This window comes from Pieris napi, chromosome 2 (genome assembly GCF_905475465.1).
Source record: "Pieris napi chromosome 2, ilPieNapi1.2, whole genome shotgun sequence".
NCBI classification, from domain to species: Eukaryota; Metazoa; Arthropoda; class Insecta; order Lepidoptera; family Pieridae; genus Pieris; species Pieris napi.
In genome coordinates, this window is record NC_062235.1 from 9,294,242 (window position 1) to 9,317,621 (window position 23,380).

The following is a 23,380-nucleotide window of genomic DNA, read 5'->3' on the forward strand; positions in this document are numbered from 1 at the left end:
ATTATACAATATACAGGTGGTTGAAATTAATTAAAGTAATATATCTATAGCTATAACTCATAATATATCGATGTTATAGATATACATATGTTTGTAGATTAAGTCTGACAATCTGCTAAAGTAATAATTTTGCAATTACTCAGTTATTGATATAAGTATGAAATTATGTCTTTAAATCTCTTTATAATAAACACAATAAATTCACAATAAGCTATTTTATTCTTTATTAAATAAATATATTATTTACATATGTAGGTAATATTTTTATCTCAACCTAAAAATTCAGCCTATAAATGTGATTTGTTAAAGGTCAAACATTAACAATGCAAAACAATTACCTGCAGCGTATCGTGTGCCCTAATTGTCTGTCCGTTTCATTTATTTCCATCAATTATATAAAGATAAGTTTTGGATGTAATGTGTCAAAATTGAGACGATATAATGTGAGGTAAATCTTTTGTTTATAATCTCTTGTTCTTTACAAAATCAAGGAGTTATTCGGATTAATACAGCTGAGTTTCATCATCGGACCTCGAGGTAGAATATTCAACGATAATACAAAATTCCAAAGGTATCACCTCGACGTCCGTCATTTCACAACAGCATTGCAATTCTGTAACTCACTTTTCGAACTCACACAGCGGTTTTCGCATCGGCGGTCGCTCTCAAATCAGTCGTGAAGCAGTCATTTTATGATTTGGCATTCTGATAAGGTAGGAGCTTGTAGTTTATTTTTTATCGTAAAGTGAGTTACAGAATCGCAAGGCTGAGTGTTATATAAGGCAATTTTTCCGCACACCACCACTATGTGGAACCAGTTACCCACTGAAGTACTTCCGAACCAATTCGACTAAGGGTCCTTCAAGGTTCCAATCCCTTAAAGGCTGGCAACGCATTCGCAAGCCCTCTGGCTTCGAGAGTGTCCATGAGCGGCGGTATCACTTAACATCAGATGAACCACCTGCCCGTTTGTTCTATAAAAAAATAAGTACTTCTCTGTCTATGGTATATACATATATTTCACCACTGATACATTGTGGTTGATAGGAGCATTTTATCAGCTGTGACTAGATAATACCGCAAACAATAACAAACAACTAAATGTTTATGATACTTCTACATATATGTATAGGGTAAACTGGGGTAGTAAGGGTATAAGCTATGCCAATTGGTTAGTAGTTGAAGTCTGTAGTTAGAACTTAGAGCACATATCACTACCCTGATATTTAATCGTAATCCTCTTCAAATTTTGTCTGAAATATCTTATTTACTCGTTTTGCTTATAAAGAAACGTATCATATATTAAAGTAACACACACAGCTTATACATATAGATATTAAATAAAAGAACACCACAGACTCCTCTAAAAGTTTATTATATATCCAGCTTTCAGTTATCTTTATGGTTATTTGTATGCGTACAAAATAATGAATTTAATTTTTTTCATCGATGTTAATACTATTTCTCAGAATTTTCCAATCTAACTTAAAAAGTAAATTGACACTGTACTGCCCAAAAAATCCGTTTATAGAATTGATGGATGTGATTTAAAGCGCTGTTGCTGCTGTTTTGACAATGCCTTCATTTGCTGAATCTCTCCTACATCTTTTTGTATTAAATTATTGATACAAAATGCAGAAGCGAGAAAAAATCTAATATATATTACAAAAATATAATCAATTTAATTGATAATATAAATATAACACTAGCGGATCCGACAGACGTTGTCCACAGGTCTTACATCATATCAGGGCCAAGTAGAGATGACTTCTTAGCCCCTCACCACCGGATTGACACCACGGACATGACCCCAACATCGGCTGCGCGCAGCGAGAGCCCATGTCTCCTCGCGCACTGCAGCCCCCACCAAGGGCTACAGGACCGCCCCCGTGCCACCCTGTATCAGTAGGGTGCGAATATAAACACCACCCGAAGGGGGCATACGCCCCGAACGAGCCAAAGCTCACACCTCTCGAGGGAGTGTGCAGCATTAACCATACTTGACACGTCTTACATACAAAAAAAAATCGAATAATCTAAATCATTCTCGACTCCACTTGAACACATAAAAAATTTCATCAAAATCTGTCCAGCCGTTTAGGAATGTAATTACGAACACATGCACAGAAGATTTATATTTATACCAGCTGTTTATTTGCTGTATAGATAAACGTACAAAAAATGTACATATAAAAATTTTTATTGAAATCGGTCCAGCCGTTTAAGAGGAATACATACATACGTACAGTAGAATTAAATATATTAAGATAATTGTTTTTTGTTACTATAACATCGAAACAATATTACTTTAACCTATTAAAAAATTAATAAAATGTCCCGATTGCAACCAACGTCCCCTAACCTATTTTGAGGTTTATTTATCATTATATAAATATGAACAAATTAATTAAAATACTCAACATTAGAACTATATACTGTTAACCAATTGCATTGTTAGTTGGCAAGATGGCTACAAATGGATTATTAACGTCCACTCAAGGAAACGTGGCGAGCGATGATGAAGCTGTCCGTAATCTTCAGGAATATCTACGAATAAAAAGCGTTCATCCGAATGTAAATTATGGTAAGAAATTTATGTCTTTAATCAAAACCAATGGATTCTCTTAACTGACTATTAGTTTAGCGACCAACAAAAACACATATGCTATTTTTATTTTGTATTTGTATACCAAACACATACGGAATTTATAGTTGAAGTTTTATAATTATTATTTGAATTCGCCTGTATGTGTAAAAACAGTAGAGTTTGGAAGTACACGAATAAATAGGTGCATTAAATGACTAAATCTCTTACGATAATTAAATGTTAAACTTAAGGAAATATTATAAGGATGTATTATTATTACATAGCTGTGTTGTAAATTTTATTTATGTTCACCCGTCTTTCCATAAACGTGTTAAAGTACGCACAGTCGCACAAGCATACATTTGTATATGTCACCGTAAAATTGTAAAAACCGTTAGATTGTAATCTATCTCGCGAGATTGTAAACTGTCGAAAGATTGTGAACCTCAACGAACTTACAAATTAACGTACCTATTATTATTCGGTAGTTATATGAAATTGTTGGGAAGTAAAATTAATCTGTAATAGACCAAAGAAGTTTGAATGATAACTAAGTTAGTGTAGTACAATCTACCGAATAATAATACGTTAAATTGTAAGCAGTACGCTGAGGTTCACAATCTTTCGACAGTTTATAATTTCGCGAGATAGATTACAATCTAACGGTGTTTACAATTTTACGTCAACATATATATTATTCAATAAGTAATGTTTTCAGAGGAATGTCTGGTATATCTTAGAGGTCAAGCCGCACAGCTGGGTTTTCCGGTCCAAGTTTTTGAGGTGGTCCCCCATAAACCTATACTGGTAATGACCTGGGAAGGCCAGGAACCAGCCCTTCCAAGCATTCTCCTCAACTCCCATATGGATGTTGTACCTGTGTTTGAAGTAAGGACTTATGCATCAAGAACGACTTGTCATTTCGGTTTATTTTATATTTGAAATTGTAGTAGGGTAGTTCAATAATTCTTTATAAATACAGTTATACTCCGGATAATTTAAATGTATAAATAAAAATTATAAATGTTTTTGCTTTGCAACTATTTCAGAAAAGTTGGATATATCCACCATTCGAAGGTCGCATAGTTGACGGAGTGATTTACGGTCGAGGTGTGCAGGACATGAAGTCTGTTGCTGTACAGTACTTGGAGTCAATAAAACGACTCAAAAACAAAGGAATTACTTTTAAGCGCACAATACACTTGAGTTTTGTTCCAGGTATATGAAAATGCCTAAAAGTATATTATCTATCATAATATGTTTAGCCTGAAACGTTTTTGAAACCTTTTCTTGTTCCATATTTAAGACAAGATTGTGTTTTAATACGCTAATGTTTATAGGCTACCTACTTTATCTGATCTAAAAATCTTTTAAATTAGAATTCAACAAATTTAATAATACAAAACATATGAACGGCGCCAAAACGCAAAACAAACGCAATCGACAATCATTTCTACTGGCTCGAATAATTGATGTAAACACTCCTTGCGCTTCTTGATCTAGGAAAGATTTAGGAATTGATCTTAATGATATTTTTTACGACTACTTTACTCAGTTTTATTCCAATTTTTAGACGAAGAAGTCGGGGGAGTAGAGGGTATGGCGCAATTTGTCAAGACCGAACATTATAAAAAGTTAAACATCGGGTTTGCACTAGACGAGGGTCTTGCTAGCCCCACAGATCATTACGTTGTATACAATGGAGAAAGAAGCATTTGGCGTAAGTTATCATTATATAAAAATAATTTCAAATACTGCTTCTCATAGATTTATAATTCTAAAAAATATAATTATATCTCTTTCTGTATGTAGAGATTAAATTACTGCAAAAGAAAATACGAATAAAATTACTTCCTGTCCACAGATGTAAGAATAATTTGTCCCGGAATGTCCGGTCACGGCTCTCTACTGTTGCCGGACAATTGTGGTGAAAAGGTAAATGGAGTCTTAGTTAACTAACGCCACTAATGCTCTCATTGAAATAGTTTTGTATTTAATAATGTAACGTGTTGACTACTTACATTATGAAACTAAGATTTTTTTTAACATATACAAGCTGACACACGAATAAGGTTTCAACAAGATCGCCTTGTCCACTTCTATTTACTGCTCCGCCTGCATAGAGTAACAGGAATTCCAATGAATTACTGACGACTCTGTGCAGACGGATTAGCGGAGTTTAACCATAATTTACATAATCTAAACCAGTAAAAAAGCCATTACATAACGGATATGAGACACTTGTATAACCTTTTTCAACCTTTCTAAACAAAGATCTCTTTTTTTATCATACAGATGCGATTCATCATAGACAAGTTCATGGACCTTCGTCAAGAGTCTAAAAAGAAATTGGAAGAAAACCCTCAATTAACGATCGGGGACATAACGTCCATCAATCTAACTATGCTTAAGGTAATCTAACTTTACAGACTGTTTTTACTACTTAACATGCAACCTACTGAAGCTCTACTGTACGAATCCAGTGGAATTTGAGATAAGTGCTAGTACTTAAATTAAGAACTCTATTTTTTTATATGCTTTATTTGTTGACTTCACATTTCTTATCATCAACTTTTATCGAAAAGAGACCGTATATTTGTGTTTGGTACTCGTTTAATATATCTCAAGTAAACAATACTTAATTGAAAGTAGAACTATTTAATCGTGACATTTTTTAAAAATTAAAAATATTGCAACGACGTTAAGTTTTAGCCGACATGAAAACTCTTTTGCCTTTCCCATTAGGGATAAATTAATATCATCATCATCTTCATCGACATGAAAACTGACTGATCTTGGTGGAGGTGTCAAATGATTCAGATCTGTCACTAAATTGAATGGATTTTGTTATCCAGTAGCTTTCAGGATATTAACTAACATGTGTCATGAAATATCTGAAAATGTAGTCCCCTCTGCGTCGTAAGAATTCGCTCATAAATCTATGATTTATTTATTTTCGTACTATGGAATTTATTTAATTTAAGCGCATTTTTAGGGTGGCATTCAAGAAAACGTAATTCCTGAGAAACTAACCGTCAGTTTCGATTTGCGTTTAGCCTTGTCCGTTGATTTCGTCGAGTTTGAAAATATGGTAAGATTGCAATAGTAATAAACCTTATTAACTAATCAATTATACTATAATTTATTAAATAAAATAAACTTATTAATATAAATTTTTTTTATTGCTTATTAAATCTTGCCTCTCAAACGATTTTTAATGATAAATTATTGTAAAATCCAATCAAGCATTATTTATTTATTGTAATAATTGCATATAATAATAAAACAAGCCTAATCATTTTAAACGCCAATACTAATTATATTCTGTGATACATATAGATTAAGGATTGGTGTACGAAAGCTGGAGCAAACGTAACCTACGAGTTCGTTCAAAAGGATGATTATGTCTCACCAACTCCTACTGATTCTTCCAATGGCTACTGGATGGCATTTAAGACCACAATTGAACAACTGTAAGTTTATTTCTACATTATCCTTAGTGTTTATATGTAATAGCATTTCTTACTATTGATAAATACTTTTATATTATAATATGAAACCATTATTAACGGCCAGCTCTTGAGGTATCTAATGGGCCACCAGCTGATTAGCGATTCTCAGTACGGCTTTCATCGTGGTCCTTGTATACCTTACATATAGGTGGGCAGAGGCAATTGAGTCCAAAGGGGAGGCGCTGGCGTTAAGTTTGGACATAGCGAAAGCCTTCGATCGGGTATGGCAAAGAGCACTGCTCTCGAAGCTTCCAGCCTATGGGCTCCCGGAGAAATTATGCAACTGGATCTCCAGCTTTCTCGCTGATCTGAGCATCGAGGTCGTCATCGACGGATCATGCTCCGACCTTAAACCCGTCAATGCTGATGTCCCACAAGGCTGTATCCTATCCCCGACCCTGTTTTTTCTGCATATCAATGATTTGTTGCAACTTAGCAACATTCATTGCTATGCGGACGACAGCACTGGGGATAATTTTAACACTGAACAAACTTGTGTCTGAAGTCGAAACTCTTCGACGTGGAGTCTCGGACTGGGGTAGACTAAATCTAGTCCAATTTAACCCCAAGAAGACATAAGTCTGCGCGTTTTCCGCTAAAAAACACTCCCATTGTCGCTACTCCCCTCTTTGAAGGCACTCTTCTTAAAGCCTCAGCTGACATCGGAATACTGGGCGTTGACATATCGAATGACGTACAGTTTCGCGGTCATTTGGAAGGGAAGGCTAAATTAGCCTTCAAAAAGCTTGGTGTGCTCAGCAAGGCGAGACGATACTTCACTTCGGGCCACCGCTTGCAAGTCTATAAAGCGCAAATTCGGCCCCACATGGAATACTGTTCTCACCTCTGGGCGGGAGTTCCACAGTACCAGCTCCTTCCACTTGACCATATTCAACGAAGAGCGATTCGGATCGTCGACGACCAATCACTTTCCGTGCGGCTTTATCCCTTGGCGTTGCGTAGAGACGTGGGGTCTCTCTTCTACCGCATTTACCATGGAGAGCATTCAGAGGAGTTGTTCGGTCTAATACCTGCAGCTGAGTTTCATTATCGGACGTCAAGGCAAACTACAAAATACCATCTGTATCACCTCGACGTCCGTCGTTCAGCAAATGAGCGTTTTCTAAGGTAGTTTTTGCCGCGCTCAACCTCTATGTGGAACCAGCTGCCCACTGAACAATTTCCGCACCAATTCGACTTAGGGTCCTTCAAGAAATGAGCGTACCAATTCTTGAAAGGCCGGCAACGGACTTGCGAGCCTTCTGGCAATGTGAGTGTCCATGGGCGGCGGGTACCACTTAACATCAGGTGAGCCTCCTGCCCGTTTGCCTCATATTGCATTAAAAAAATACTATTTATTAAAGGGCGAAATATATTTGAGAAATTCATCATATAGTAAATAGCCTGCCTTTGTATTTAAATGTATAAAGGAGAAATTTCTAAAGTAAGTAAAGTGATTTATTTAAAATAGAATGTAGTGCATAGGAGAGTTATAATCAGTAACTACTACTTAAATATTGAATGGTGTTTCAGAGATATTCCATTGGACCTTCGCACATTTCCTGGTGGCACTGACTCTCGTTTTATTCGTAAAACAGGCGTCCCCGCCTTAGGATTTTCGCCGATGCGACGTACACCACCAGGTCTTCATGAACATAATGAAAGTCTACAAATATCTGTGTTCTTAGAAGGCATCAAAACATATGAAGCTGTTATTCCTGCTATTGCTAATGTGTAATTAAGTTATTCGATTTACTGGCAACGTGAGAGACAAAAATACTTTGCTATAGACGTGACCAACTACCAACCATGGAATTTGAATGAAAACTGTCACTAAGCGTGGGCTAACTTTCCGTTGTAATTTTATATTTCGATAGCGTAGACGAAAAAAAAACAAAAAAAAAAACGTTATTTTTTTCTTAAGAGGCAACGTAGCCCGAAATATTGTAGGATTATATGTAAATTAAATTGTAACTTTCAATAAAGGTAATCAACAATATCTCTTTGTTTTCACTCTACAAAATATGAAATTATTTAGAATACAAATGTAATTGTAATACATAAAGTCTTAAAGGAACACACACACTTACGACATTGATAAAACAAAAGCATCACGAGGAGTTATTATAATAAGAACTGATTAACTCCACTTGACTTTCTAAAGTCGCCAATTGGATAACCATAAAAGATATTTTTTTCAATAAATTTTTGATGTTGTATTTTTTACTTATTTAAAAACAAAGCCTAAACATATGATAACTCAAAAATTGTTATTTTTTGCATAATGCATATGGGCGTTAAATATCACTAGTCATCCCTATCACCTTCTAACGGGAATACGTCAAATTACCTGGGTTATTATTATTGGTTCATGCTGCTGATGTCGAAACTATTTTCATCCTGCAGAAAAGGGCTATTCGTGCAATCAATAATTTAAAATGTATATACTTACCTTTCCCTCGCAATATATTTATGAAAATATTATCTTAGTATACAAGAATAATGTAAGTATAATAAGTTTACTAGAATAGAGCATACGCACAATGTTAATACTCGGAACAAACGCAGGCTGCAATTTCCCCGTAGTAGACTATCCAAAGTTAGTAATTCTTTTTTAGGAAAAGGGATACTCTTCTTTAATAAAATCCTAAAGGCTCTTTTATCTCTGACTTTTAATAAATTTAAGATTGTATTGAAGAAAAGCTGTGTAAAAAGGCTTAGGCACTATAAAGAAATTAACGATTATCTAGTTGATAAAAGGGCCTGGGACTAGTGCTAGACAGGCTACTTCTAAGTAATTTGCGATATTTGTTTTAAAATAAGTTTGTTTGATGATTTGCTATTTTAAAAGAGTACTGAGAGTTTTTACGCCAGCTTTTTCTCTCGGCCTACACCCTCTGTCTTCTTTGCCGATGAGTAGGGAATAGAGATGCCATGTTCCGTATTCCGATTGCCGTATTCCATTATAAAATTTTTTTTTTAACAATAACAATTCATCGTAGATAGAGTATAGAACTAGATGAGCTTCTAAAAAACAATAAGAACTAAAGAGAGAAGGGATTAACGTGAAATAATAAAGTGCGAGCGAAACAGAGTATCAGTCTTTCTGTCTCTGTTTTATTTGTTTACCACCAAGGGCTTGGTGGTAAACAAGTTTTCACCGTTTACTGATAAATCGGTGAAACCCAAGTCAAACCCATTTTTTAAGACTTTTCCTTATGAGAGGTGTATTTAAAGTGTCAGTCATGGTGGATTGTTGCATAATTGGCTGTAAAAGCTATAGTGAACGTTTTCGGTTGAACGGAACGGTTTCTTTAACCAACATAACCTTTCATCGGTAAGTAGCTTATTTTGTCACGACTCAGTAACTTTGTTCAAAAATTATTCATGCGACTGTGTATTTTGGTCAATAATAAGCAATCTTCAATCAGTTAAAACTGTAAATATGACATATGTCGATCATTCACTATCTCAAACGCTGTACGCTGATGCCTGGTCTATACCATAGTCCGTCTACGCAATAGATACAGTAGTAAATGAATTCTAAACATATGACAATTGAATGGGTCACATGTACGACTACCGACGTCACTACGATATAAATTCGAGATTTTTCTAACAAAAAATAAATAAATACGTGTATGTCAATATCACTATTTATGTAATCTGTGGTAATAATCATCAAGCAGTAATCAAAATGTATATGTTAACGTAAAATTGTAAAAACCGTTAGATTGTAATCTATCGGTTATCGGTTATCAGTATTCGGTAGATTGTACTACACTAACTTAGTTATCATTCAAACTTCTTTGGTCAATTACAGATTAATTTTACTTCCCAACAATTTCATATAACTACCGAATAATAATACTTTAATTTGTAAGCAGTTCGTTGAGGTTCACAATCTTTCGACAGTTTACAATCTCGCGAGATAGATTACAATGTAACGGTTTTTACAATTTTACGGTGACATATGTTCTGCTAAAAAGTGTAAAATTATTAATTATCTGTTGTCACATTTATTTACACGTGGACTATCTGTAAAGCATAGAGTACATTCTGTACCCTGTGTGAAGTGCGCAAAGCTGGACGCAGGACGACTACGACCTGAAAAATGTGTAACTTACTTACATTGCCAGAAGAAATTCTTATACTTATTATTAAACAATTGGATCTAGCTTCAGTGAATAATTTATATAATACCTGTAGAAGAACGCGAGATGTGATTTGTCTTTTTAAAGTAATCAAGAAATGTAATATGTCTTGTAACAGAATGGCTTCAGCACATATACTCCAGTTACCATTTTTCAAAGACATTGCCCCTTATATAGAAAATCTGAACTTGGCTTGTGTAAACAATTTAAATAAAACACTTTTACTATCTGCAGTAAGAAGATTAAAGTGCTTAACAACAATTAATGTGTCCTACACTAACATAAGTATTATTGACTTTTTACAAATTTATAAGAACTGTTCTACTATAACAGATGTTACTCTTGATTCTATTTTTGATAAAAAAAATTTAAAAACTTTGCAAGACGTACCACGGAATATTTTACTGATGTGTCAGGATGTGTTTGAGAAATTTAAAAGCATACACTTTATAGGATCACTGCTAAATTTGGTTTATAATACTTATACTATGTTTATGTTACAAAAAACTAAAAATATTAAATTAAAGTTTAGTATTTCTCCTCTACATAATGTGCTGTATACACGATTTGAATGTGACTTGGCGCCAATAAGTTTTGATGAAATTGTAATATCTTCAGTTAACACAGAACATGACATAGAATCTTTGAACAATCCACATTTTCCACACCATATAGATAAATATGAGTATTTTTTGCTAACAATGTCAAAATCATGTGTAACTCAAATTTATTGTACATCATTATTTAGAGACTTTATTAAAAACAATTATAATAAAGACCCAGGTTCTTTAACAAGTTTATGTGAGCATTATCCATCCTATAAAGCTGTATTTTTATTCTGGAATAAAGAAACAAATGTTTTTAATGAAGGTTTCTTTAGTCGCTTACAAAGACATCTTCAGCCTTATTTTGTATACTGCATTGACATAACTAAGAACGAACTTGTCCCACATAATTATGACAGATTTTACATCAAGTATGAGGATCCTCTTTTGGAAAATCCAGCAAATAGTAATGAAAGAATTGAACCTTCTTGTAAGAAAATAAGATTAGGTCAACCAAGTATAATAATTGATTATGATGACATTTTTAAAGAAAAAGAAAGAATCATGTTGTCAATTTACTTTAACTATTCTTCAAAACCAAATCCAATAGCCTTATCACCATCATCTAACTTTTTAACCAAATTAACATATTTAAGCTTAACAGGTTCTATACCATATAGTAGTGAATTTTTCAATGTGTTATTTCGGTGCTGTTTACAATTGGACACATTAAACTATGAAGATAACTTTAGTGTGAATTATATAAAATCTATTGCTCGATCTATCCCTTTGAGCAAGTCAATAAAAAATGTCAGATTATTAGGCAAGAGAATCGATCATAGAACTTTGATCATGTTTTTAAGTCAATGCAGTAGTTTAGAAAATGTCCATATAGTAGAGTTAAGCAAAGAGAATTTTGAAAATAATGACTATCAACTAATGTTTCAGAAGTGTAAAAATTTATATTGTTTATACTTATATGCCCGCGTAAGCGAAAACAATAGAAATAAACAGCTATTGACATTAAATAGGGCAAAGGTAAAATCTCAACAGCACCATACATCGGTTAAAGTAGTTAACGTTGACTTGCATGGTGCACTACATAGCAATCCATTTTCATATTTATTTAAAATATAAATACTGTTCATAAGAAGTAATTGTTTTTTATTATTATAACTATTCCAGTAACAATAAAGATTGGTTAAACAAACTTCAACCTCTCATCGTAAATATACTCGCTTCAAAATACTTGTAAAGGAAAGAAATTAGGTTGAGACTTAGCGAAAAGGCCCGCACGAACGTCTTTTTTTATGAATCTTAACATATTTGACAGCGCTCAAGACGAGATTGTGACTTCAGATACAAAATAAAATATGGAACTGTCTTGATATTATAAAATATAAATATTATTTTCAAATTCACTGCAGTCGTGCACTGCGTGTTTTTTTTTTCGGGAGGGTTGACCTGGTGGGGAAGGGTTATGTGGGACTCGCTGTTGTGCATACCCACTAAAACGGCGCCACCAGCAATCTCCCGGGGCAGGACACGGTAACAGCGTAGCCTTGTCCGCATCCAGCCACGCGATCAAGCGTTAATATTACGGTCCTCTACGGCCACGAATGATGTGGAATGGACCTTGGCAGTTGGCACAGCAAGGGCCTTTCACATCGGCCAATTCATCCTGTTTTATAGAGCTGGGGTAGGCCGGGTACAATGTTTGCAGGGATGCGTCAGCACGCCACCCGATCCAAGAGCGCGCGGGTGCAACCCGCCGCGACCCGCGCCCGCCCCTACGAGATGAGCGCGGGCGCAGCGGGAAATGTGCTTTTTTTCTCATTTTTGCTTATGTACGATCGCTAGACCAATACCGTACAGAAAATGTACGATTTTTCCGGTAAGTTTTATGTTCGGGTAATTTCCCAAAAACCTAACGTATGCCTATTTTGTATTTTACTTGAATGAAGACACTTTTTTTATATAAAGTCTGTATTGGTGTGCATTGTTACAAAACTGATTATTTTCCTCTTATAAAGACTTGAATTATATGTATGTTGTATATATGGATTACTGAAAAACCTGTTTTTCTCATCAGTCTCGAGCTCTAAGGCCGGGTTCCCACTATGCCGGACCGGCAGATATCCCGGTCCGGTAAAATTGCCGGAAGGCCTAGTGGCTGTACAAATTGTATGAAGCTATTCACATTATCCCGAATCCGGCTTTTTCGCCGAGCCCGGCATTTTTACCGAGCGTTTTGTCACTACAAAATGCCGGTAAAATCACCGGACCGGAGTAATGTGAACCTGCCCTGCGATTCTGTAACTCACTTTTCGAACTCACACAGCGGTTTTCGCATCGGCGGTCGCTCTCAAATCAGTCGTGAAGCAGTCATTTTATGATTTGGCATTCTGAAAAGGTGGGAGCTTGTAGTTTATTGTTTATTAGAATGCCAAATCATAAAATGACTGCTTCACGACTGATTTGAGAGCGACGGCCGATCCGAAAACCGCTGTGTGAGTTCGAAAAGTGAGTTACAGAATCACAGGGCAGTTCCGGAACGTGTTCCCTGCCCCGCCCGTGCTCGGTTCTACCCGCACTTCATTCGGCTCGCATTTTCTGAGTACAGTAGACGTGTAGCATAATGAACGACATTCAAATAGAAACTTTAATTAAATAGTTGAAGAACTTTGCTCCATCACTTCCAAGTTCACCCATCAATGTTTCAAATGTCCCAAGTGAAAATCTTTCCCGTAAAATAGGATGTACCCAATACTTTCGTCTTTTATTTTGCTTTCTGTACCACCACCACCACAACACAACAATTTCGTCGTCCATTGTGGGCACTGGTCCAAATTCAACTGAGTTGCTTGTCCGATTTTCTTGTGGGGTCCGGTGTAATGTGAACACTCTGTCCGGTGTCCGGTTACCGGCAGATCTGCCGGTCCGGTATAGTGGGAACCCGGCCTTAGTGATTTAAAAGAATATAAATAATTATATCCTCTTTTGATCTGCATATTGTCGTTAGTGTTTTTTGTGTTACTTCAATACGCTTAAGCAAGAATGGATAGTGAAAATAAAGAAGAGCGACCTGCGCCAGGTACTCCAAAAAAGAAATTAGCCAAAAGAGGAGAGCTTTCTGCGAGGAGAGGAACAAACGCAGAGCACAGAAGTATCGTCCCGATTGGGAAAAATTTGATTTATTTAAGGACTGGTTAGGGCCCGGTAAATACCAATTTAAAGCCAGATGCACTGTTTGTGACGTCGAAATGGATTCAGAATATGGAGTTTTAAAGAAACACACTTCAAGGCAAAGGCATTTTAAATAAAAACTTTCCACGTTTATGTCGTACATCTTTTCATTTCAAAATTTCCTTGTTATACGATTTTTTTGTAGTTGGTGTACGGTCATGGTTTTTTTCATCTGGCAGCCCTGCTACAGTCAACTATTGAGCGACACTAGTGACTAGTCAATTGAATAGTCTTCTGTCTTGGTGACTTGTCTGTCTTGTCTTTTATGTGATTAGAAATCACGCTAAATAAATAAATATTTTTTTGCTCTATTAACGCCATACTAATCAAAATTCAAAGTTTTTTCTTGCTGCTTAAAAGATAAGTCGTGTTTGGTAGTCATAAGCTCTACTATAAATTAAAATAATACTATTGGTGACTGATGTCAGAACTCTTAAACAATTTATAAGCACTTGGTGCTGATCTCCGTTTTAAAAACAATATGACAACCTCGAAAAATTTTGAAAAATGTTTTATTACTGTTGGTACCACACGATTTGATTTACTTTGCAGTGAAATCGTATCGTCTCCTGTTCTCCAAGCCTTAAAGAGATCAGGTTGCAAGGATATTACTTTTCAAATTGGAAATAGTAAAATGGACTCCGGTGATTACGAGCTAGACGGAATTAAACTACATTGTTACAGGTTTAAAGATTCTATAGAAAATGATATAAGAAATTCCGATTTCGTCATAAGTCATGCTGGTGCTGGTAGTGTTTTGGAAGTTTTAAATGCAAGGAAACCACTCTTGGTAGTCGTAAACGAAGATCTTATGGATAATCATCAACTAGAATTAGCAGAACAAATGCAAGTGGATGGTCATTTATTCTATTGCACTTGCGATACCTTAGTTTGTACTTTAGACCAAATGGATTTCAGTTTATTAAAACCATTAGAAAAAGCTAATCCTACATACTTTTTTCAATCACTGAATAGACTTTTAAAGATACAAGATTAAATAAGTATACGATTATCTACATATTTGGCAGAAGGTTGACCTAACAATAAAATATAGAAAGGATTTTTAACAAAACTTGAATGATGTTATACAAACAATGCCATGGAATGCGTACTGTTCATATGAACTTAAATATGTATTCTTTTATTCATAAAATTACAAACGAAACACTATCTTTATTGATTAAACATTTTGACAGCAGATTTACAAAAATTTATGAAACAAAATAAAATGTGATTTTCACAAACCTTATTTATAATCAATGAGAAAAATGTTACAAATAAAGAAATAAAATAATTTAAACTAATTTCTTAGCCTCAAAGAAACTCTTAAGGTGTCTCATTTGCCAGTAGCCAATTCCTAAAAGAACACCAGTTTGTAGTAAACTCCACCAAAGTACTCTTTGATTTGTACTTTCAGATGTTTGTCGGAATCGTTCTTCTCGGTGCTGTAAATAATTGAAAATGTTTGAAATTGCAAACATAAATATGTAATGTTTTGATTAGTATTCACTTCCCAGGTTTTAAAATATGCCTTTAAACATTAGAGCTTAGCTTTTGACTAACACTTGGAAACTTTAAATGTATTACAAAGAGATTTAGAATTTATAAAGAAACTTAGTCAAAAACATTAAAAGTTTTGCTTTTGATATGTTTTATTCCATGCACCCTGCAATTTATTATAATATTACTAGGTAGGGTAAAATAAGTTTAGTTATTGCTCTATTTATACTTACTCTTTGGTAACTTTGTTCCTTAGTAATTTGATGAACTTGGTCCAACAATTGTCTAATTCTGAGCTGCAGCTCAGTAAGCTTGTCTTTTTGTGCTACATTTGCATAGTCAACAGCATGTTCACCCACTTGAATATCAAGATGCACCTACAATTATTTGTTTTATGTAGAAATGTGAAAAAATCTACAAACATTTATGGCATAGATTGTTCTGACTAGTTTCAAGGCAAAGTGTGGTAAAAGTAGAGGCCTAGAATTCTATCCAATCTTTTACACTCAAATGTGAGAAAGATATAAATTTTCTATTGAGAAGGTAGGGAATTTAATTTATATATTAGGTTTAGGCCTCAGATTTTTGTATATGTTTCATGATAATTTGTTCTAATAAACAAGTAGGGTATCAGGTTTTAGTGCCTGACAGACACTATTAACCTTTTTAGTGTTTAATTTAAGTTTCCTAACTATGTTTTATTCACCAATTGATTTTTTTGTGTCCATTTAAGTATTAAATGGTGTAAAAATCAATTGGTGTACAACAGGAATCAAACCTACAACTTCAGAGATGAGAGTTGCATGCTAAAGCCTCTACAGGCCTTTAATAATTTAATTACCAAGACAAAATAAACTATCAATTTAACAAAGTGTTTTAATATTTAAAATTAAAGACATTTTAAATTGAGGTTTTATTCCCAACCAATAAGTTGTGCACTGTCATTAATTGTGCATAAGTAATTCTAAGAGTTTTCTTCTTAAAGTAAATGAGAGAAGTTTGAGCTTACCCTTAATTGAGATCCAGTAAACCACGATGTACTATTAGAATACATGCAAATTACATGTTCTCCAGGTGATGTAGAAGTAAATGAAATCATACCCTCAGATGAGTACACCCGTGATAAGAGAATTCTATCATTTGGTTCTCGAACTTCAACATGCATACCAATTCCAGGAGAAGAAGGCATGAATCCCCCTGATCGTGGATCATATAATTCTACCTTATAATTCACTAAAACAAACGAAAACCAGTTTATGAAGACATGGGATTTAATAAAGACCTAAAATTTTAACTTTCTTCCTGTTAGGCGCGCCTAAGCATTTAAACATTGCTTTTTCTTATAAATTAGCAAAAGATTACCCAGCACTGTGGTATCATCCGGTATTTCTTCTATGAAACATTTTCTTTCTCCTTCTGCTATATGGAAATATAAACCACAACAAAGATCTATGGTTATTAGCAGAGGTATTATATATGAAAAACGAATAAACATCTTAAATACTCTAAAGCTAAATTTAAAAACCGTAGAAATGTAGGATCACTAAATCAATTGCTGTTGGTGAGGTTCTATTTTCTGTCACGTCACACACGTCATCAGTGTGACCAGATTTTAATTGACGAATCTACTGCTTGTGGAGGTTAAAAACTACTGAATTCTACCGAAAGGAACGAGAAAATCTATTATATTTTTTTGCTATTGTGTTACAACGTAAAACATGAAAGTTTTCTTGATAAAACGATAGAATAATAAAAATAAGAATTTAATTTAAAAGAAACCAAGTTTTTTTTAAATTAAATTCTTAATAAAAATATAATTAAACAAAAATGTATAAAATGATACTTAAATTAAAGATTTTTCGTCTTTATGTTGGGTAATATTGTCATAAAGCAATTTTGAGTCCATTAACTTGAACATACTTGTGTCAGATCTATTGACTGCAGCGGAGTAGTTTTTATATAATTTATCTTCATAAAGCAACTCAAAATGGAACTCATCATGTTTTGTATGTCTGTTTCAGTTTTATGAATAAGGGTCTGATCACTTTGAAAAATAACGTAAAATTTTGTAGATTTACATAACCAACTTTAAATAAGGGATCTTGCTACTATTCATTGCGATATCATTGTGTATATTTATGTTTCATTTTAAACTCGATTATATAAATTCTCAATAAAGGAATTCCCACTGGAAAATAATGAACATTAAATAGTTATAATCCAATAGATGAAATAGGAATACCTCGCTTTTATTCGATATGCCAAAAAAAGTACTAGAATAACTGAAAAGCGTGAATTATGATAGTAGGTCACGCCAGTCGAAAAGGGATTTTGTCTGAAGGGTCTCATACGATAGCTGCTGGGCTAGTGTTTGTGATCCGCAGAGCGGGTGCGGCCAATACAGGCGATACGGGACTAAGTATCTTCGAGTATCTGGAGTCTGGACCCCCTATCTCCTAGCTGCTTGTCGAACTACATCAAAAGGAGTAACAGGGATTGCAGTGGGTAGGCACTAGGCTGGGAGTCAAGCCGCGATTGGCTAAATGACAGTACTGTACGATAGTACGAGTATTGCGATATATGACCTGCGTCATATATTGGGCATCATCAACCCTTGAAATTCAAAAATTTTGAAAAAATTCACAGCAACACTTAAAAGAGCTCTCACTGTTGACAGTTTTGCATTTAGATCTAAGAGATTGATCATAATCTTCTCCTTCTTTTTGTCAAAACCCATTTGCAACTAATCTAGCCTTATGCATTTTAATAGATCCATTATTATTCTTTATTTTTTTTGAAAATTTTTAATTTTCCTTTTAGGAGAAGATTTTTAAACAGTTTGAGGTAGTATCTCCCAGGGAAGAACCTCCACCGGGAGTTGTAGCAACAGTTTGCTAGTTCGCAATAGTTCACAAAAGAAAATGTCTTTGTTGTTTGTTGTCTTCGTTAAAAAACGTTCTTGCAAGGCGGCCTTGAGTCATAAGCGAGAATGCTTTAAATCCTAGGCAGAAGCGGCGATATCCTGTGATGCTACTATCGGCGAACGTAAAAAAATATAACTCTAGGTCCAGGTGCTTCAAACGGGAAATCGCTAAGGCAAAGTCGTCAAAGCACAAAGCACACAAGAAAGTTTTCGATCGGGTGTGGCACAGAGTACTTCTCTCGAAGCTTACAGGCTCTACCTTGACTTTGCTTTGAGCTCCCGAGAAATTATGCAACCGGATTTCCAGCTTTTCCGCTGATCGGAGCATCACGGTCGTCATCGACGGAGCATGTTCCGACCTTAACCCCGTGAACGCTAGGGTGTCACAAGGCTGTGTCGTATCCCCGACCCTGTTTATTCTGCTTATCAATGAAATGTTCCAACTCAGAAACATTCATTGGTATGCGGACGACATCTCTGGGGATACTCTTCACACTAGCCGTCTAGTGACATTTCTCGGACATACTTGACCGCATTCAACGAAGAGCGAATTCGAATCGTCGACGACCAGTCATTTTTCGAGCGGCTGTATCTCTTGGCGTTGCATAGAGATGTGGGGTCTCTCTACATCTACTGCATTTACGATGGAGAGTTTCTATACCTGCAGGTATTATAAATATAAATAATACCTGCAGCTGAGTTTCATCATCGGACGTCAAATGTCACCTCCAGGTCCGTTGTTCCACAACTGAGCGATTCTTCTAACACTATGGAACCAGCTGCCCATTGAAGTTTTTCCGAACTAATTCGGCTTAGGATCCTTCAAGAAAATAGCGTGCCAATTCTTAAAAGGCTGGCAATGTGAGTGTCCATGGGCGGCGGTATCACTTAACACCCGATGAGCCTCTGCCCATTTGCCCCCTGTTACATATAAAAAATAACCTATGCAATTCATCCCAAACCCCTTTTTTATATGAAAATCTTATTCTGAAATAGTATTCTTAATAAGTAGCAATGCCAGGCTTTCCATCTTTAAGTTCTAGCTTAAAACTCTGGATTTATCAGCACCAACAGTATTTAAGTTTTTTCCGTCAACGATTTCCATTAGGCCATCTATGTCAAGGTATCCAATTTGTTCCATCCAGTTTGACAATACAAGTTTTACTTTACTCCATTTAATTTAACTCTCAGGCATCAACAGGCATCAATAAGCACTTGAAGTGGGATGTCTTCACTGTGCAGTAAGAGAGTTGTAGATTGGAGGAATTCAGGCGGAAAAATAAGATCATAGCAATATTGAAATAATGTATAACAAGTAACAACGCGAAAAATCTCCTGCCGTTTGCTTTATCCTTTATTGTATTATAATCTTCTTTCATAATCAATAATAATAATATTAAGAATTCATATGTTTTATGTAGGTACATATTTTGCTTTTAACTAGCTTATCCCTTCTGATGTGTTTGTTTATTTTTTCTCGCGTGTAGTTTCCCTACCTTTTAATTGAAACTGGTAAATAAAGTTAAAACTATTGCCATTAAAAAAAAAACAATATTTCGTATAATATTGGAAGAAGTTTCTACAAGAGCAATCGCAAGAGCAGCATCATAAAATAAATAACAACCGTTACTAAGGTCACATTGTATATATTTATTATTATTATTTTTATACAAAAGAAGTTTCAACGTATTTTTACTTTAACAGAAATATTAAAAATAATTTTTAGATTAAATTTATTATTATAGAATATTGCTTGACAGTTAAATTTCAGAACTTCCACAGAAACCATTTCGTTTTTCGTTCACCTTTACACTATTTCGTTCTATATTGCGATTTCAATACGTTTCATTGTATAGGAGGTCATGGTAAGAAAACTAAGATTCAATTTAGGAATCTAAATTCTAAACTAATCATATCTCATATCTCAACTGGATGGTTTTAACAAAACTCATATTAGGCCCCCTATAGACCAGGTGCATGTTCCACGTCGACTGTGGAGTGAGGTCAAAAGTAACCTGCGTTTTGAGGAAATAATATCTATGGCAACAAGTAACAACTAACAACACTATCAAAAATACAGTGGGGAAATTATTATAATCTGAATAAAAATACTCAAGACTTGGCCTAAAGGTCTAGATACCAGACCTATAGTCACAAAAAAAAAAAACTAACAACACTCAACCGTGAACCGTCGTCCGTCGCCGTCAGGTGTCAACACTCAACGGTACTGCTGAATGCTGATAACTGGTTACTAAAGCGCGGCGCTAACGATTTGTCTTAATATTTTAAATTATTAATTCTCAAATTAAAATTTAAAGATGAGCTTTGATCAAAGTCACATTCTACATTCGACACAAAGAACGCCTCTCAAAGGTAATCGCGTAAGACAACTTGTATCTCGTGAAGACACTCTGAATCTTACTCCAATACTCAATGAATCTTCTTACTTTAGATCTTTAAACGACAGTAGTTTGAGGCAAATTTTGGATGAATCTTCAATTGTTCTAAATACCGGAACAGCTGGAAATGGCTTAAGTGAAATTTTTTTTGAAATAATTCAATCAAGTCGGGCAAGTGATGTTTTGGATACGTTAGCAAGGTTAGGTCAGGCTTGTTGTGATTCTCTTGAGTTAGTCGAACCATGGAATCGTTACAGTGCACACAATTACTGGTTAGTAGAGGAAGCTAATACCTGGAAACTGCTGCATTGCTTATATGCCGACTTATTAATTGAACATCCAGAATCATTTGAAAGTATTATTACACAAACCACTTTGTCTCAACAAATTTTAGTAGATGCTTTATTTCAAAGTGACCCGGAACTGAGACTTTTTCAGTTACTAGTGGACTGGCTAGAAGCCACAGCCGCATATCAAGACCAGGCAACTAGAACTACAGCTCCAGTTATTTCAAATAACATTCATTGGGGTAATACCCTCCATCAATTACTTCTTGGAACAAGTTTGTTCAATAAAGAAAGAAATACAGCTATGGTCACTAGAATAGATCCTGATGCTTCAACCCGCCAACATAAAAGTATTCATTCTGATGATTCAAAAGATGATAATGACCTATGTAAAATGGTTTTTACCGAACTTCGTTGTGGTAATTTTAAAAATGCAGTTTCTCTATGCATAAATGCAGGCCAAGCATGGCGTGGAGCAGTGTTACAAGGATGGAAATTATTACATTATTTACCAAAAGTAGATTCTGATTCTACCATTGATCTGACTGGAAACAAGTCTCGGGATCTCTGGAAATGGTGTGCACTTGGTATAGCTACTAATTCCTCTGAAAATATTCACTACAGAGCAGCAGTTGGAATATTATGTGGCCATTTACAAAGTGCTCTTACAGCATGCCAAGGCAATTGGGAAGATTTGTTGTGGGCCCATTTGAGAGTCCAAATAGAAACTAGAGTGGACAAATTCTTACATGAACACTATGCTACAGCTGAAGCTAATACTACAACACCAGAAGTTCTAGAACTATTACAAACTGACTTGCCCACTTCTGAAATATCTTTGCAACAAATTTTTAGTGCTGTAAAGTCATTATTAGATGGTAAAAAGGAATCAAATTACCAAACTTGTCAAAGATATTTAATGTTGGGACATATTAGATGTATCATGCAGGACTCTTTAGTTTGGCTTCAAAGTGCTGAAGACCGATTTGTAAGATTTCTTGCCCATCTGGTATTAATTTTGCGTCAAATGGGTAAAGATCCTCAACATGATACTGGTGACATTATTCTAGAAAAGTATATAACACAATTGATTGAAAACTTGGTTGAAGGATCATGTGATTGTCCAGAGCTTATTGCTTTCTACATTTCCACCGTCCCAAATGAGAAACAAATAATTCTATTTGCTGAGTTAATGGATAAAATATATAAAAGTGAAAACCGACAAGATACAGTAAATGCTGGCAAAACTGCTGGAATTGATGTGGCTGCATCAGCTAGAGTAGCAATTAAAAAGTCCATTACAGAAATACAACAAAATTATGGACATATTGATAGTACATTCACACAAACAACAGCAGTTGAAAAAGATAAAACACTAATTAACAAAGTTATTTTGTCATTGGAATGGCTAGCTCTACAACCAAATCAAGTAGCAGAGGCACTTTGGTTAAGCAATGCAATGGTTCGAACATTCATATTTATTGGAAACACAGAAGCAGCCATCAATTGCTTAGGTAGTGTTAAAAATATGTTTTCTGAGGTTATAAAACAACTTAATCCTACTTCCTCTGAACTAAAAGAACATTTATGCTTGAAAGCTTATTTAGAAGCCCTTGAAGGATTTGCTACATGGTACAGACATTACATTAGTGGACAGCCCAAGGATGTTGAACCATTGCCATCAAATGCAACATTTGCTGACAAAGTTCACCATGAGCAAAAAGTTGCTCAAATTGAACAACAAAAGGCACGTTGGAAAAATACAGTATTACACCAATCTCGTCACACAAAAACCTTGCTGTATAATACTTTACTATTCCCAGGAGGTTGGCTTCAAGATGAAAATGATTGTACATCTTCACAAAACTTTTTAAAATCAGAACAAGAAGAAAGAATAAAACAATTAGAAACATTAAGAAAGTTATGTATACCAGAAATTGTGGTTTTGATTATAAAAATTTTACAAAGCAATGATGATGTTGATAATCATAAAGAAGCAGTGCAGTTAAGTGATTTGATAGCAGCGGAAAATCGCTGTTTGTACAAAGTTTTCACTAAAGCAAAACTACAAGAAATTTTAGAAAGGATTAAAGAATCAAGTTTAATTCTTATAGATAAAGGAAGAGATATTTTTGGATATGACTTAGTTCAATAATTTTTGTTAATTACCATATTTCTTTCTAATAAATATTTTTTGAAAATATCTGCATTTTAAAATCAAGAAAAA

At 34.8% G+C, this 23,380-nt stretch overlaps 5 protein-coding genes across 5 annotated transcripts; 4 read left to right on the forward strand and 1 right to left on the reverse strand.

Moving 5' to 3' along the window:
- The first annotated feature begins 2,417 nt into the window (after window positions 1-2,417).
- Window positions 2,418-8,098, forward strand: LOC125057936 (aminoacylase-1-like). Its single transcript, XM_047661899.1, has 9 exons — window positions 2,418-2,584; window positions 3,306-3,475; window positions 3,637-3,805; window positions 4,161-4,307; window positions 4,452-4,522; window positions 4,883-4,999; window positions 5,583-5,678; window positions 5,927-6,060; window positions 7,633-8,098. The coding sequence occupies exons 1-9, from the start codon at window positions 2,467-2,469 to the stop codon at window positions 7,835-7,837; spliced, it is 1,227 nt and encodes a 408-aa protein (XP_047517855.1). The 5' UTR covers window positions 2,418-2,466; the 3' UTR covers window positions 7,838-8,098.
- A 2,088-nt stretch (window positions 8,099-10,186) lies between these two features.
- LOC125057529 lies at window positions 10,187-11,951 on the forward strand. The gene has a single exon (XM_047661281.1). The coding sequence runs from the start codon at window positions 10,214-10,216 to the stop codon at window positions 11,933-11,935; it is 1,722 nt and encodes a 573-aa protein (XP_047517237.1). The 5' UTR covers window positions 10,187-10,213; the 3' UTR covers window positions 11,936-11,951.
- A 2,300-nt stretch (window positions 11,952-14,251) lies between these two features.
- Window positions 14,252-15,041, forward strand: LOC125057542 (UDP-N-acetylglucosamine transferase subunit ALG13 homolog). Its single transcript, XM_047661307.1, has one exon. It carries the CDS (start codon window positions 14,526-14,528, stop codon window positions 15,039-15,041), a length of 516 nt encoding a protein of 171 aa, XP_047517263.1. The 5' UTR covers window positions 14,252-14,525.
- Window positions 15,042-15,144: 103 nt separating this feature from the next.
- On the reverse strand, window positions 15,145-17,147 carry LOC125057537 (transmembrane emp24 domain-containing protein eca). The gene is made up of 4 exons (XM_047661292.1): window positions 16,907-17,147; window positions 16,554-16,777; window positions 15,778-15,921; window positions 15,145-15,489 (listed from the first exon to the last, which is right to left on the reverse strand). The coding sequence occupies exons 1-4, from the start codon at window positions 17,037-17,039 to the stop codon at window positions 15,340-15,342; spliced, it is 651 nt and encodes a 216-aa protein (XP_047517248.1). The 5' UTR covers window positions 17,040-17,147; the 3' UTR covers window positions 15,145-15,339.
- Window positions 17,148-20,666: 3,519 nt separating this feature from the next.
- LOC125057945 (nuclear pore complex protein Nup107) lies at window positions 20,667-23,354 on the forward strand. The gene has a single exon (XM_047661911.1). It carries the CDS (start codon window positions 20,786-20,788, stop codon window positions 23,306-23,308), a length of 2,523 nt encoding a protein of 840 aa, XP_047517867.1. The 5' UTR covers window positions 20,667-20,785; the 3' UTR covers window positions 23,309-23,354.
- The last annotated feature ends 26 nt before the right edge of the window (window positions 23,355-23,380 follow it).

Excerpts from the sequence above, each read along its gene's own strand:
- LOC125057945 (XM_047661911.1), top strand. The coding sequence starts at position 20,786 with ATGAGCTTTGATCAAAGTCACATTCTACATTCGACACAAAGAACGCCT.
- LOC125057542 (XM_047661307.1), top strand. The coding sequence starts at position 14,526 with ATGACAACCTCGAAAAATTTTGAAAAATGTTTTATTACTGTTGGTACC.
- LOC125057936 (XM_047661899.1), top strand. The coding sequence starts at position 2,467 with ATGGCTACAAATGGATTATTAACGTCCACTCAAGGAAACGTGGCGAGC. Across the intron at positions 3,806-4,160 it reads ACACTTGAGTTTTGTTCCAG|ACGAAGAAGTCGGGGGAGTA; the intron begins GTATATGAAAAT and ends TCCAATTTTTAG. Across the intron at positions 4,523-4,882 it reads CGGACAATTGTGGTGAAAAG|ATGCGATTCATCATAGACAA; the intron begins GTAAATGGAGTC and ends TTTATCATACAG.
- LOC125057537 (XM_047661292.1), bottom strand. The coding sequence starts at position 17,039 with ATGTTTATTCGTTTTTCATATATAATACCTCTGCTAATAACCATAGAT. Across the intron at positions 16,778-16,906 it reads GGATGATACCACAGTGCTGG|TGAATTATAAGGTAGAATTA; the intron begins GTAATCTTTTGC and ends CGTTTGTTTTAG. Across the intron at positions 15,922-16,553 it reads TTACTGGATCTCAATTAAGG|GTGCATCTTGATATTCAAGT; the intron begins GTAAGCTCAAAC and ends AAATAATTGTAG.
- LOC125057529 (XM_047661281.1), top strand. The coding sequence starts at position 10,214 with ATGTGTAACTTACTTACATTGCCAGAAGAAATTCTTATACTTATTATT.